The sequence below is a fragment of the Mycteria americana genome, chromosome 3 (assembly GCF_035582795.1).
Source record: "Mycteria americana isolate JAX WOST 10 ecotype Jacksonville Zoo and Gardens chromosome 3, USCA_MyAme_1.0, whole genome shotgun sequence".
In the NCBI taxonomy this organism is placed as follows: Eukaryota; Metazoa; Chordata; class Aves; order Ciconiiformes; family Ciconiidae; genus Mycteria; species Mycteria americana.
Window position 1 is genome coordinate 522,607 of NC_134367.1, and position 13,441 is coordinate 536,047.

At 65.5% G+C, this 13,441-nt stretch overlaps 1 protein-coding gene across 2 annotated transcripts in view; it reads right to left on the minus strand.

The window, feature by feature from the left end:
- Window positions 1-7,419: 7,419 nt before the first annotated feature.
- The window catches only part of DNMT3A (DNA methyltransferase 3 alpha), a 42,740-nt gene continuing 36,718 nt past the window's right edge, over window positions 7,420-13,441 (minus strand). For both annotated transcript variants that reach the window (XM_075497577.1, XM_075497576.1), the window contains exons 13-22: window positions 13,256-13,368; window positions 12,372-12,555; window positions 12,190-12,274; window positions 11,663-11,808; window positions 11,309-11,399; window positions 11,053-11,201; window positions 10,859-10,944; window positions 10,199-10,268; window positions 9,815-9,933; window positions 7,420-9,676 (exon numbers count right to left, since the gene is read on the minus strand). In XM_075497577.1, coding sequence (XP_075353692.1) covers window positions 9,535-9,676; window positions 9,815-9,933; window positions 10,199-10,268; window positions 10,859-10,944; window positions 11,053-11,201; window positions 11,309-11,399; window positions 11,663-11,808; window positions 12,190-12,274; window positions 12,372-12,555; window positions 13,256-13,368 — 1,185 coding nt within the window. In that variant the 3' untranslated portion in view covers window positions 7,420-9,534. The remainder of the gene's footprint in view (window positions 9,677-9,814; window positions 9,934-10,198; window positions 10,269-10,858; window positions 10,945-11,052; window positions 11,202-11,308; window positions 11,400-11,662; window positions 11,809-12,189; window positions 12,275-12,371; window positions 12,556-13,255; window positions 13,369-13,441) is intronic.

Below are 13,441 nucleotides of genomic sequence, written 5' to 3' on the forward strand. Positions count from 1 at the left end.
TAGTGCCCAACACTGCCCAGTAACACCCAGTAATGCCCAGTACAGCCCAGTAGTGCCCAACACTGCCCAGTAACACCCAGCAGCGCCCAGTACAGCCCAGTAGTGCCCAACACTGCCCAGTAACACCCAGCAGCGCCCAGTACAGCCCAGTAACACCCAGTAATGCCCAGTACAGCCCAGTAGTGCCCAACACTGCCCAGTAACACCCAGCAGTGCCCAGTACAGCCCAGTAGTGCCCAACACTGCCCAGTAACACCCAGCAATGCCCAGTACAGCCCAGTAGTGCCCAACACTGCCCAGTAACACCCAGCAGCGCCCAGTACAGCCCAGTAACACCCAGTAATGCCCAGTACAGCCCAGTAGTGCCCAACACTGCCCAGTAACACCCAGCAGCGCCCAGTACAGCCCAGTAGTGCCCAACACTGCCCAGTAACACCCAGCAGTGCCCAGTACAGCCCAGTAGTGCCCAACACTGCCCAGTAACACCCAGCAATGCCCAGTACAGCCCAGTAGTGCCCAACACTGCCCAGTAACACCCAGTAATGCCCAGTACAGCCCAGTAGTGCCCAACACTGCCCAGTAACACCCAGTAATGCCCAGTACAGCCCAGTAGTGCCCAACACTGCCCGGTAACACCCAGCAGTGCCCAGTACAGCCCAGTAGTGCCCAACACTGCCCGGTAACACCCAGCAGCGCCCAGTACAGCCCAGTAGTGCCCAACACTGCCCAGTAACACCCAGTAATGCCCAGTACAGCCCAGTAATGCCCAGTACAGCCCAGTAGTATCCTGTACAGCCCAGTAACACCCAGCAGTGCCCAGTACAGCCCAGTAGTGCCCAACACTGCCCGGTAACACCCAGTAATGCCCAGTACAGCCCAGTAGTGCCCAACACTGCCCGGTAACACCCAGCAGTGCCCAGTACAGCCCAGTAGTGCCCAACACTGCCCAGTAACACCCAGTAATGCCCAGTACAGCCCAGTAGTGCCCAACAGTGCCCAGTAACACCCAGTAATGCCCAGTAACACCCAGTAATGCCCAGTACAGCCCAGTAGTATCCTGTACAGCCCGGTAACACCCAGCAGTGCCCAGTACAGCCCAGTAACACCCAGTAATGCCCAGTACAGCCCAGTAGTGCCCAACACTGCCCAGTAACACCCAGCAGCGCCCAGTACAGCCCAGTAGTGCCCAACACTGCCCAGTAACACCCAGCAGTGCCCAGTACAGCCCAGTAGTGCCCAACACTGCCCAGTAACACCCAGCAATGCCCAGTACAGCCCAGTAGTGCCCAACACTGCCCAGTAACACCCAGTAATGCCCAGTACAGCCCAGTAGTGCCCAACACTGCCCAGTAACACCCAGCAGCGCCCAGTACAGCCCAGTAGTGCCCAACACTGCCCAGTAACACCCAGCAGCGCCCAGTACAGCCCAGTAACACCCAGTAATGCCCAGTACAGCCCAGTAGTGCCCAACACTGCCCAGTAACACCCAGCAGCGCCCAGTACAGCCCAGTAGTGCCCAACACTGCCCAGTAACACCCAGCAGTGCCCAGTACAGCCCAGTAGTGCCCAACACTGCCCAGTAACACCCAGCAATGCCCAGTACAGCCCAGTAGTGCCCAACACTGCCCAGTAACACCCAGCAGTGCCCAGTACAGCCCAGTAGTGCCCAACACTGCCCAGTAACACCCAGTAATGCCCAGTACAGCCCAGTAGTGCCCAACACTGCCCAGTAACACCCAGCAGTGCCCAGTACAGCCCAGTAGTGCCCAACACTGCCCGGTAACACCCAGCAGTGCCCAGTACAGCCCAGTAGTGCCCAACACTGCCCAGTAACACCCAGCAGTGCCCAGTACAGCCCAGTAGTGCCCAACACTGCCCAGTAACACCCAGTAATGCCCAGTACAGCCCAGTAATGCCCAGTACAGCCCAGTAGTATCCTGTACAGCCCAGTAACACCCAGCAGTGCCCAGTACAGCCCAGTAGTGCCCAACACTGCCCGGTAACACCCAGTAATGCCCAGTACAGCCCAGTAGTGCCCAACACTGCCCGGTAACACCCAGCAGCGCCCAGTACAGCCCAGTAGTGCCCAACACTGCCCAGTAACACCCAGTAATGCCCAGTACAGCCCAGTAGTGCCCAACACTGCCCAGTAACACCCAGTAATGCCCAGTAACACCCAGTAATGCCCAGTACAGCCCAGTAGTATCCTGTACAGCCCGGTAACACCCAGCAATGCCCAGTACAGCCCAGTAGTGCCCAACACTGCCCAGTAACACCCAGTAATGCCCAGTACAGCCCAGTAGTGCCCAACACTGCCCAGTAACACTCAGCAGTGCCCAGTACAGCCCAGTAGTGCCCAACACTGCCCAGTAACACCCAGCAGTGCCCAGTACAGCCCAGTAGTGCCCAACACTGCCCGGTAACACCCAGCAATGCCCAGTACAGCCCAGTAGTGCCCAACACTGCCCAGTAACACCCAGTAATGCCCAGTACAGCCCAGCAATGCCCAGTACAGCCCAGTAGTATCCTGTACAGCCCGGTAACACCCAGCAGTGCCCAGTACAGCCCAGTAACACCCAGTAATGGCCAGTACAGCCTGGCAGAGCCCATCAGCACCCAGGGGCTGGGTCGGGGGTGCTGGAGGGACCCGCTGCCCCGTCCATCCATCGCCGGCCCCTGTCCCTGTCCCTGCCCCGTCCCCGCCCTGTCCCGGCTGTGCCGCCCCGTCCTCGGGCACTGCCCGGCTCTGCCAGGTCCCTTTCCAGGCCCCTGCACCCCGTCCCTCCGCCTCTCCCAGGCCAGCGCTGCATCCCCTGAGCATCCTGCTGGCCTCGACGTCCCTGAGCATCTTCGTGGCTCAGCGTCTCGGCTGAGCTCGCTCCTGGCTTTTGACGTCCTCCTTGTACTGGAGGGCACGGGGGGGGGGCTCCAGTTCGGGTTGTGTCTGCCAGGACCCCCACGTCCCTTCCAGCAGCACCGTCCCCAGCCTGTATCGCTGCCAGGGGCTCTGCCTGCCCGGGGCAGGACTTTGCATTTGTCCTTGTAAGGTCCCTGCTGGCCTGTTCCTCCAGCCTGGCTCGGTCCCGCTGGTGGCAACTCTGCCCTCGAGTGACTGGGCCTTGCATATTTGGTTGTCACAGAGTGGTTTGGGTGGGAAGGGACCGTTAAAGGCCATCCAGTCCAGCCCCCTGCCACGAGCAGGGACATCTTCAACCAGAGCAGGTTGCTCAGAGCCCCGGCCAACCTGACCTGGAATGTTTCCAGGGATGGGGCATCGACCACCTCTCGGGGCAACCTGGGCCAGTGTCTCACCACCCTCAGCGTAAAGCATTTCTTCCTTATCTCTAGTCTGGATCTCCCCTCTTTTAGTTTAAAACCATCACCCCTTGTCCTATTGCTACAGGCCCTATCAAAAAGTCTGTCCCCATCTTTCTTACAAGCCCCCTTCAGGTACTGGCAGGCTGCTATAAGGTCTCCCCGCAGCCTTCTCTTCTCCAGGCTGAACAGCCCCAGCTCTCTCAGCCCTTCCTCACAGCAGAGGGGTTCCAGCCCTCTGACCATTTCCGTGGCCTCCTCTGGACCCGCTCCAGCAGGTCCATGTCTTTCCTGTGCTGAGGACCCCCGAGCTGGACGCAGCACTGCAGGGGGGGTCTGACCAGAGCGGAGTCGAGGGGCAGAATCCCCTCCCTCGCCCTGCTGGCCACGCTGCGGGTGATGCAGCCCAGGACATGGTTGGCTTTCTGGGCTGCGAGCGCACATCGCCGGCTCATGTCCAGCTCTTCATCCACCAGTACCCCCAAGTCCTTCTCCGCTGGGCTGCTCTCCATCCCTTCATCCCCAGCCTGTATTGATACCGGGGGTTGCCCCGACCCAGGTGCAGGACCTTGCCCTTGGCCTTGTGGCCCTCAGGAGGTTCCCACGGGCCCTGGGGATGCCAGCCCCCGCTCCAGCACAGCGACTGCAAGCGTGTTCCCCGCGAACCCCAGCGAGTGCTGCCCGGCCGCCCCGACAGCCCGGGACCCCGATGCGGTGCCCTTCGGCACCCGCTCACCGCCAGCCCCCGGCAGAGCGCGGCTCCCCAGGCTGCCCACCGCACCCACCGCTCGCCCACCCACCGGACCCTGCGTGCCGGCACCGGCCGCGCAGGGACGTGACATTTGCCTTTCTCCACCCGTCAGGGATGTCCCCCTGTCCCCATCACCTTCTGGTGATGACCGAGAGGGGCTCACAGGGCTCTCGGCAGCCCATGGGCACCCTTGGGTGCAGCACCTCGGGTCAGGGTGTCTCAGGAGAGCCCCAGCCCGGTTCTCCTCCATTTTGGGCAGCTTCCCCCCTCCAGCCCCGTCTCCAGGCACTTGTCACTTGTCCCTGCCCTCCCCAGCCCCAGCCTGTCCCCTGGGCAGCCCCCGACCGCAGGGGGTGGGTGCTCTCCCCAGCCCTGGGGTCCCTTGACGCCCCGGCCCCCGCTGAGCCCCGGCGTCCCTGCGTGCCCCCGCAGCCCGTCCCCGTCCCCATCCTGTCCCTGTCCCCACGACCTGCCCGGCCCCTCGCCCCCACCAGCCCCTCTGCTGGGCTCTGTCCCTCGAGGGCTCCCCTGGGCCACGCTCAAGACCCAACCGCCTCGGGGTCCGGCGTAGGGACTGGGGGGGTCCCCGGGGTCTCGCCACCCACCTGGTGCTGCCTGGCTGGAGGGGAAACTGAGGCAGGAGCTGCGCGGGGCAGTTTCCTCACCCACGGCTCATGGGGCAGAAATGTGGGGTCCCACTCTGCTGGGGGTCTGCACCCCCACACCCCGGTGCTGCACGAGCAAAGCCCCCAGTGCCCTGTCCCGGGAGCTGGGCTCGGCCCACAGCCCCCCGCACCCGGGACTGGGACCCCACCGTCCGCTGGGACCCCACCATCACCAGGACTCTACCGCCCACTGGGACCCCAGTAACGTGCACCGGGACCCCCTATCGTCACCAGGACCCCCCCACCTGCTGGGACCCTACCACCTACACTGGGACCCCAGTGCCCACCAGGACCCCCCAGTCGCCTGGACCCCACCGCCCGTCAGGAACCCATCACCCACCGGGACCCTACTGGGACCCCCCCACCCACACCAGGACCCCCCCACCCCTTGAAACCCCATCGCCTCTGCAAGGACCCCCCACCCACTGGGACCCCCGCCCGGGACGCCGAGAGGACACACAGCACACGACTGCAAGGAGATTTTTTTTTTTTCTCTTTTTTTTTTTCCTCTTTTTTTCTTTTTTTTTTTTTGCACAAAAACAGTACATTTATTCAAGTGTTCTCCAGCACAAGTACATTAGAAAGGAGCTCGTCTGTATTATACTCTTCTGGGCACCAAAGAAAAAAAAAAAAGGAGGATGGGATGGAAGCGGAACGGACAGACTTTCTACATCTGCTGCACGCATTGACCTTTAATTAGTTCAGAACAGCTATGTCACGAGCAATACTTACACAGATACAACAGAGTGCCGGGCAAGCCCCGCGGGCCAGAACCATACGGTGAAATGCACAGTATTCAGCGGCAATAAATAGAGAAGCGACCCTAAAAAAACAAACCAACAAAAAACAAAAGGAACGAACCGAGAGAGAGAAAAGTAGAAAATAAAACGGGGTGGGGGAAAGAGCAGCTGGGGACGCTGGGCCGGGGCGGCCGCGGCGGCGGCACCGGCGCTGCCGGGAATGTGGCGGTCGGGCACGGGCTGAGCCAAATCATAGGAGAGGAGGGTACCGAACTCTACGCGTTTATTCCTCGGTATGAGTACATGATTCCCCACAAATAGTTAAGCGTCAGCTACTTCAATGTCTAGGCTAAAACACATGAAATCTCTCATTTAGTTTTCAAGTACAAAGTTAAAATGCCTTTTTGTTTTTTGTTTTTTTTTTTTAATAATAATATATAAGAGTAAAATAATAGTGCTCTTTGAAACTCCACTACAAGAAAACAAAACAAACAGTCATTATCCAGACAGCAGACTTAATTTAACAATATATACTTTTAATAAAATGTTTTAGCACCGTGTTTGTCACCTACTCCCTCGGTGGATCTTAAGGAATTTAGGCTTTTTTTTGTTTTTACTGTTTCGTCTAGGGCTGTGCAACAAAATTGTCTGTTTGTTTTAAAAAAAGATGTGAGTCGGGTACATTAAAAACTGAACTCTTTCCCCAGGCATCCCCACGGTCCCCACCACCGCCGGCGGCTGCCGCGGAGCTGCCGACGTGCCCCCGGCACCACCGGGCCGAGCCCGGAGCCTTTCCAGTTGTGCCGCAACGGGAACCTGCTTCCCGCCGGCACCGGCTCCGGCTCCGGCACCGGCCCAGGCGTCCCAGCTGCGGGCGCCCGGGGCGGGTGCGGGAGCCGCCTGGGACGCGCCAACGCCGCACCGGGCCGGCACCCCGCGCTGCAGAGCCGGCTGGGACCCGGCTCACAAAAGGCGCTGCGGGGCCGAGAGGGTCCCAGGCGAGCGCTGCAGGGCTGCGCCGGGCCGGCGCGGCGCGGCGGGGCCCGCCGAGACCCCCGAACCCTGCTGCAGGGCTGTGCCCGGCTCCCGCCCGGCACCGCGGGGCCGTGCAGCGCTCGCGCCCGGTGCTGCAGGGCCACGCAGGACTCGCAATGGTGCCGCAGGACCGCGCGGCACTCGCGCCCGGCGCCGCGGGCCACGCGGGACCAGCAGCCAGCACTGCAGGGCCGCGCGAGACTGGCAGCCGGCGCTGCAGCGCCACGCAGGACCCGCAGGCAGCGCTGCGGGGCCACGCAGGACTCGCCGACAGCGCTGCAGGATGCGCGCTAAGAGCTGCGGGGCCACGCAGCACGTGCGGCCGGCGCTGCGGGCCGTGCGGGACCTGCGGGCGGTGCCGCAGGGCGGTGCAGGACCCGCGAGCGGCGTCGCAGGGCTGCGCGAGGCTCGCGTGCCGCGCCGCAGGGCCACGTAGGATTCGTAGGCGATGCTGCGGGGCCGCGCGGGACCTGCAGACAGCGCCGCGGGGCCGTGCAGCACTTGCGCCCGGTGCCGCGGGCCACGCAGGACCCGCAGACGGCGCTGCGGGGCCGTGCGAGGCTCGCACCCGGTGCCGCCGCGGCAGGCGGGACCTGCGCAGGGTGCGGCGGTCCTGTGCCAGCCTCGCCCCGGCGCTGCAGGGCAGCGCGGGGTCCGGCCCCGGGACCGAGCCGGAGCCCACAGCCGCGGCTCAGCGCCCGGGGCCGGGGGGCCGCGTCCCGCCTCGCCTCCTTTACCACCCGGCAAAGCTGGGCCCCGCGGTGCCCCCCCACCGCGGCCGCCCCACGCCGGCTCAGCTCCCCGCGCCGCCCACACCGACAGAGGGGCTTCCGAACCCCCGGTAGCACCAGGCGCGGTGGGGAGGTGGTGGGGGGCCCCGGGGGCCACCCCCGCCACCGTCGGTCCCAGCACCTCTCAGCACCCCGGGGCCGCCGGCGCGGCTCGGTGCCAATTAGCCAGCACCCCGCACCGAGCGGCCGGCGGCCCCTGCCCGCACGCGGACACCCGGCACCTTTCACAGTTAGAGAAGAGACAGCGACGGGCCGGAGACCCTCCGTGAGCCTCCCCCGCGCCGTAGCACCAGTCCCTGACCCCACCGGAGCCCCTCTGCTCCGGCACCGGGCACAGGATCCGGCCACCCCAGCAGGCACTGGGGATGTGGGGCAACGTCCCCCGCACCGAGCCGGATCCACCAGCGGCACCCACAGCTGCCAGACAAGTAGCACCATCCACAGCAATGCCAGCACCTGCCCGCGTCCTGCCTGCACCCTGCCTGCACGCACCACGGCTCCCCTCTGCGCCGCCAACGCCGTCGCGGCTCCCGGCCCCCTGCGGCCAGGGCTGCCTGCCCTCGACACCAACACCGCTGCTCCTGTGGCATCCCCGCGCCCACCGCGCGCCTCACAGGCACCCGTCACCCCAGAAAGGGAGTCCGGGGCCGCCCCCGGCACGGGGCACCGAGAGGACGCAGCTGCTCCAACACCGCGCTCGGACAGAGGAGCGATGCCCCGAGCCACCCGGTGCACAAGGTGACGCCGCGGGCAGCACCCGGGTCCCATCCCAGCTCACCGGGGCATCGCCCTCCTGCCGACCAGCCCGGCCCCGCGGATGTAGCACCAGGGTCCGGGGACCCGCAGCCGTCCCCGTCCCGCGCCGGAAGCGCCCCAGCCACGCTTCGGCACCGCTCCGTCCCGTCCTTGCTCCCTGCCTGCCTACCGCCCTGCCCGCATCCCTGCCGGCACGGCACCGCCACAGCTTTCGGCAAGAGCCCGATTCACAGCACCCGTGCCCCGCGCCGCCCCGGCAGGCAGCACCTGCAGGCAGGAGCAGGCAGGAGCAGCCCGCCGCTGCCGCCGGGTCGGAGGGGGGACAACCAGCACCGGCCTGGCCGGGGACGCCACGTACGCAGAAGAGCACCAGTACGTTTGTGCGCGTCGCGGGCAGGGCGGGCGGCGCGGGCAGGGCCGGGCAGGGCAGGGCGGCCACCGCCGCCGCCGAGGGAGGCGATTCCTTTTAGGACAGAAAAAGGTTATTGCATGACTCGGGATGGAGACGCTTCCTGCCCGGCCGCCGCCCCGGCCCCCTCCCGCGCCGCTCGCTCGGAAAGGCCCGGCACGTAAGGCAACATGGAAGCTGATGTCTCGACTCACCCCGCTGTTTAAAAGCACCATTATGAAGTCAGGTTGTACAGTAGTAACAGTACCTTTTATATATATATATATCTATATCTCATATCTATCATATATATATAAACTGTAAACAAGAGGTAACAGCGGCTTCTAGGATTTGCTTTCTTCAAGGTTTCCCGTGTGGTAGGCACCCAAAATACTGTAGAAAAGGTGTGTGTTGTGGTGTGTGTGTTCTCGGCTTCCCTGCCAGTTGGGTTGGCTCCATATCACCAGTGAACGGTGCTGGTGGAAAAGAGTGAGGCTCAGTCGCTGGGCGTTGCGGAGCCGGCCGAGCGCCTCCCTGCCGCTTCGCGCTCCCCCCAAGCTCGCCGGGCCGGCGGCCGGGCCACGAGCTCGGCACGCGCTCGGCGCAGACGGAGCGGGTCTCCTTCGCCTCCGCCTCTCCCGGCTGGGGTTTCCCGCTGCCGTTTCCCCTCCTCCGAGAGCAGAGCTGGTGACGGCGTCTCGTCTCGCCCGCTGCTCCGAGAAGCAGAAACCAAACCAACAGAAAAACCCAGCCAGAAAAGAGCGGAAAATTAAAAGGTTACCCAAAAAAAAATTGTTTTGGTTTTTTGTTTGTTTTTTTCTTTTTTCGTTTCGTTTTTGTTTTTTTGTCGTTTTCGTTGGTTTTTTTTGTGGTTTTTTTTTTTTTAAATAGGCTAAAAGCTGAACATTGGAAATTCAGGAGAGGACACCGAACCCTTTCGCTCGGGGAGACGTGTGCCGGGTTCCCGTCGGGCTGCGAAATCCCGTCTCTCTTCTGGGTGCTGACTCTTCTCTCATTCCGTGTTTTCACTTCTCTTGGCGTGGATGGTTTTGTTTCTGACTTGCTCTGTGTCACCAGTTCCTGTCTGTCTCTCTTAAACGCAGGCAAAGTATTCCTTCAGGGGAGCAAAGAGGTGGCGGATCACCGGCACGCTCCAGGATCTGCCGAGCAGTCTCTGCCGGGCCAGGCGGCTCATGTTGGACACGTCTGTGTAATGCACCGGGAAGCCAAAGACCCTGCGGGGACACGGCGGGGGGGGGGGGCACACAACGGGGAGCGGGGTCAGGGGGTGCCGGCCCGGAGGGACGCGGCACTGCCGGCCCCCCCCAGGCGCGCGCGCAGCCCCGCGGCGAGCCCTCGGCCGGCCGCGGTACCTCTCCATCTCCGTGCACCACAGGATGTCCTCCTTCTCGTTCATGAAGACGGGGAAATGCTGGTCCTTGCCCTGCTTGATGGAGTTGGAGCGAGTGGTGATAGTTCGCACTTTGCTGAACTGCAAGAGGCACAGGCTCGTCATGCTGGGGGGGGCTGGATGGAGCTCCCCGGCGCGCCGGCCGCGGGCAGGCGGTGCCGCCCAGTGCCAAATTTGAGATTCCCACCCCGGGGTGCCGGTGCCGTCGCCGCGTCCCTCCCCCACCCTCGTGGGACACCTCCCCTGCAGCCCGAGGGGCCTGGGACCGGCGGGGACGGCCGCAGGACCCCACCGCCCCCTCGGCCGTGCCGCTCCCGCCGGCCGCGTCCCGCGTGCCGGGGCTGACCTTTGCTATCCTGCCGTGCTCCAGGCACTCCTGCAGCTCCAGCTTATCGTTGACTGTGGATGCGAGTGGCCTGGGGGAGAGAGACACGGGTGGGCACGGGGTGGCGGCGCCGCGTCCCCACGTCCCCGCGCTGGCAGCTGCGTGGGCGCAGGGCAGCTCTCCAGTCGGGGCGCTGGGTGGCCAAGGCTGTTTTGGGGGGCCGCAGCAGGGGATGGCGAGAAGCGGCCGATCCCCGTGGGAGCCTGCCCCGTGGCCACCGGCTGTGTGCCACCACGGCTCCCGTCCCGGAGGGACGCGGACGGCGGCTCCACGCCACCCCACCGGCACGAGAGAGCAAGGACAGGACTGGCCTCCTCTATGGGGGCCACCGCTCTGGGCTTTCGGGGTGTGCCGTCACCCAGCGCCACTCGTGAGCCCCCCCGCTCTCGCTCAGCACTGACCGGGGTCAGGGGACCCCCAGAGCCACATCTGGGCCCGGGGAGGACCCAGGGGCGCGGCCCTTTCCGCAGCCCCCGGCAGCACGCACCCTCCCTCCCTCCCTCCCACTGCCGGACCAGGGGCTGCCGGCCACCCCAGCCCCAGCCCCGCGGCGGGCAGGGCGACGGGCAGGCAGCCGCTGCGGGCAGGCGAGCGGCTCGACCCTGGGGTGCTCTCACCAACCTGTTCATCCCGGGAAGGTTCCCCCAGAAGTACCGTGCCCTGTGTGCTGCAGACACTTCTTTGGCATCAATCATGACGGGGTTGGACTGCGAGAAGGGAGAGAGGCGACAAGTCAGCGGGGCTCGGCGGCCTGCGGCGAGGGCAGGACCCTCGGGGTCCCCGGGGCCGGAGGGCGGCGACCCGCCGGCACTCACCTCCAGGAAGCGCGAGATGTCCCTCTTGTCGCTCACCCCCATGGCCACCACGTTCTCGAAGAGCCAGAAGAAGGGCCGGTCGTCGCCCTCCTTGGGCCGGGCTTCGTGGAGCAGGCGGTAAAACTCGAAGAAGAGCCGCCCGGTGCCCTCTGGGCAGGAGAGAGCGAGAGGGGCCAGCGTCAGCGGCGGGGGGCCGGAGGCGGCAGTGGGGGGCCGGCGGTGGGGGCCAGCCCCAGCCCGGCGAGGAGACACCTACCGTAGAGCCCCTTCCTGGCCGGGTTGACGATGGAGAGGTCGTTGCAGGGGCTCCCCCCGATCACCAGGTCGAAGGGGCCCCACTCCTGTATCTGCAAGAGGGAGAGCCCCCCGGTGAGCCCGGCGCCGGCACCAGATGCTGCCCGGGGCGGGGGGGACACACCTGGACACGCGGTGGGGGTGGATGGTGGCCGACCTCCCCGGCGGGACGGCAAGGCCGTGCCGGCAAAGCCCAGCACGTGAGGAGATGCGGGAGAAGGGACGGGACCCATCTTGGGGACGCAGGGGCACTTTGGGGGGGACCTGCTGCCTGCAGGGAGGGGGGAGCCGCGGGGGGCCGGCGGGCAGGACGTACGTGTTTCTGGGTGACATTTCGGACGTCCCCGACGTACATGATCTTGCCCTGGTGCCTCACCATGCCCACGGTGATGGAGTCCTCGCACACCTCGGAGGCGATGTAGCGGTCCACCTGGATGCCCAGGTCCTTCAGCACCAGCAGGCCTGCGGGGAGCGGGGCTGGGGTGGGCGGCGCGTGGACAGCGGGCCCCCCCACCCCCCGTCCCATCCCGCCCCGCCCCGGCGGCATCGCCACCCCCGTGCCACCCGCCTCTCCCGGCCCCCGCCAGCGTGGACCCCCCCAGCGCGGAGGAGACCGCGGGGGCTGCCCACGGGAATACCCGGCCGGGGGTCCCGCGGGCGGCGCAGGTCTGTCCCCCCACTGCTGACACCCCGATGGGTGCGGGACCCCCCTGCCCCGAGGCCAGACAGTTGTGGGGTGCAGGCAGGCTGCTCGCCCCGCTCCCTTCTGCCCCCCACAGGGGTCCCAAACACGCCCCAGGGAGGGTCCCTGTGGGGGCTGCCGGGCCGGGGACCCCCACCCACCTGTGGCAATGCCATCGAAGAGCGAGAGCACCCGGATGGGCTTCCTCTTCTCGGCCGGCACCGGCGGGTACACCTTCGGCGGGTCCTGAAAGGCACGGGCGGGCGTCAGGTGGGGAGGGGGGACATGGCGGGCAGCGGGGAGCCCGGCTGGGGCCGGGGGGTCCTCCCGCAGGGGCACTCACAAACTCCTGGTCGTGGTTGTTGGCGAAGAACATCTGGAGGCGCGAGGGCCAGTCCTCCCGCCGCCGCAGCAGCCCGTAGATGCCCTTATGGCCGCACATGTAGCAGTTCCAGGGGTCCTCCTTGATGGCCGCCTGGGCCGCCCCCGGGCCCACCAGCAGGTCCACGCACTCCACGCAGAAGCACCTGGGAGAGCCGGGAGCCGGCGTCAGCGGCAGGGCTGGGTCCGGTGCCCCCGGCAGCATCCCTGCGACGAGACGCTGGGGAGCGAGCGCAGGCAGCAGCGGGGGACGGCGCCGCCGGCACGGCCCCGCGGCCTCAGCCGGCTGCGCCGCACCAGCGGGGCTAAGGCCAGGCTGCGGCCGTGCCCCTCGAAGGACAGTGGCAGGGGGGCACACGGGACCGGCAGCCCCGCGCCGGGACCTGCCGCACTGCCCACGCCTCTGCCAGCCCCAGGCAAAGACCCGCATCTGGGACCTGCGGCATTACCGAAACCTCCCCAGGCCCATGCCAGGAGTGGGGCATCACCAAAATCCCACACCAGGACTGTGTTGCCACCAAAACCTCCCAGCCCCATGCTGGGACTGGGGCATTGCCAAAACTCCCCCAGCCCCACACCAGGAGCAGGGTATCACCAAAATGCCACACCGGGACTGTGGCACCACCAAAACCCCCCAGTCCCATACTGAGACTGTGGTATCACCAAAACGTCCCAGCCCTACACCAGGACTGGCATCACTGAAACCCCATGGCAGGACCGTGGCATCGCCAAAACCTCCCCAGCCCCATGCCAGCACTGCGGTATCGCCAAAACCTCCCGGCCCCACACCAGCACTGCGGTATCACCAAAACCTCCCAGCCCCACGCCGGGACGGTGGCCCCAGACCTGCAGCAGTTGTTGTTGCCGCACATGAGCACCTCGCGGCCGCCGCAGCAGATGGTGCAGTAGGACTGGTAGCCGTCGTCGTCGTACTGGTATGCGCACTCCAAGAAGCAGTTCTGGGGGAGAGCCAAGGCGTGAGCACGGCACGGCCTGAGCCCTGCGCCGGGGATGCCGGGACACCGCCGTGAG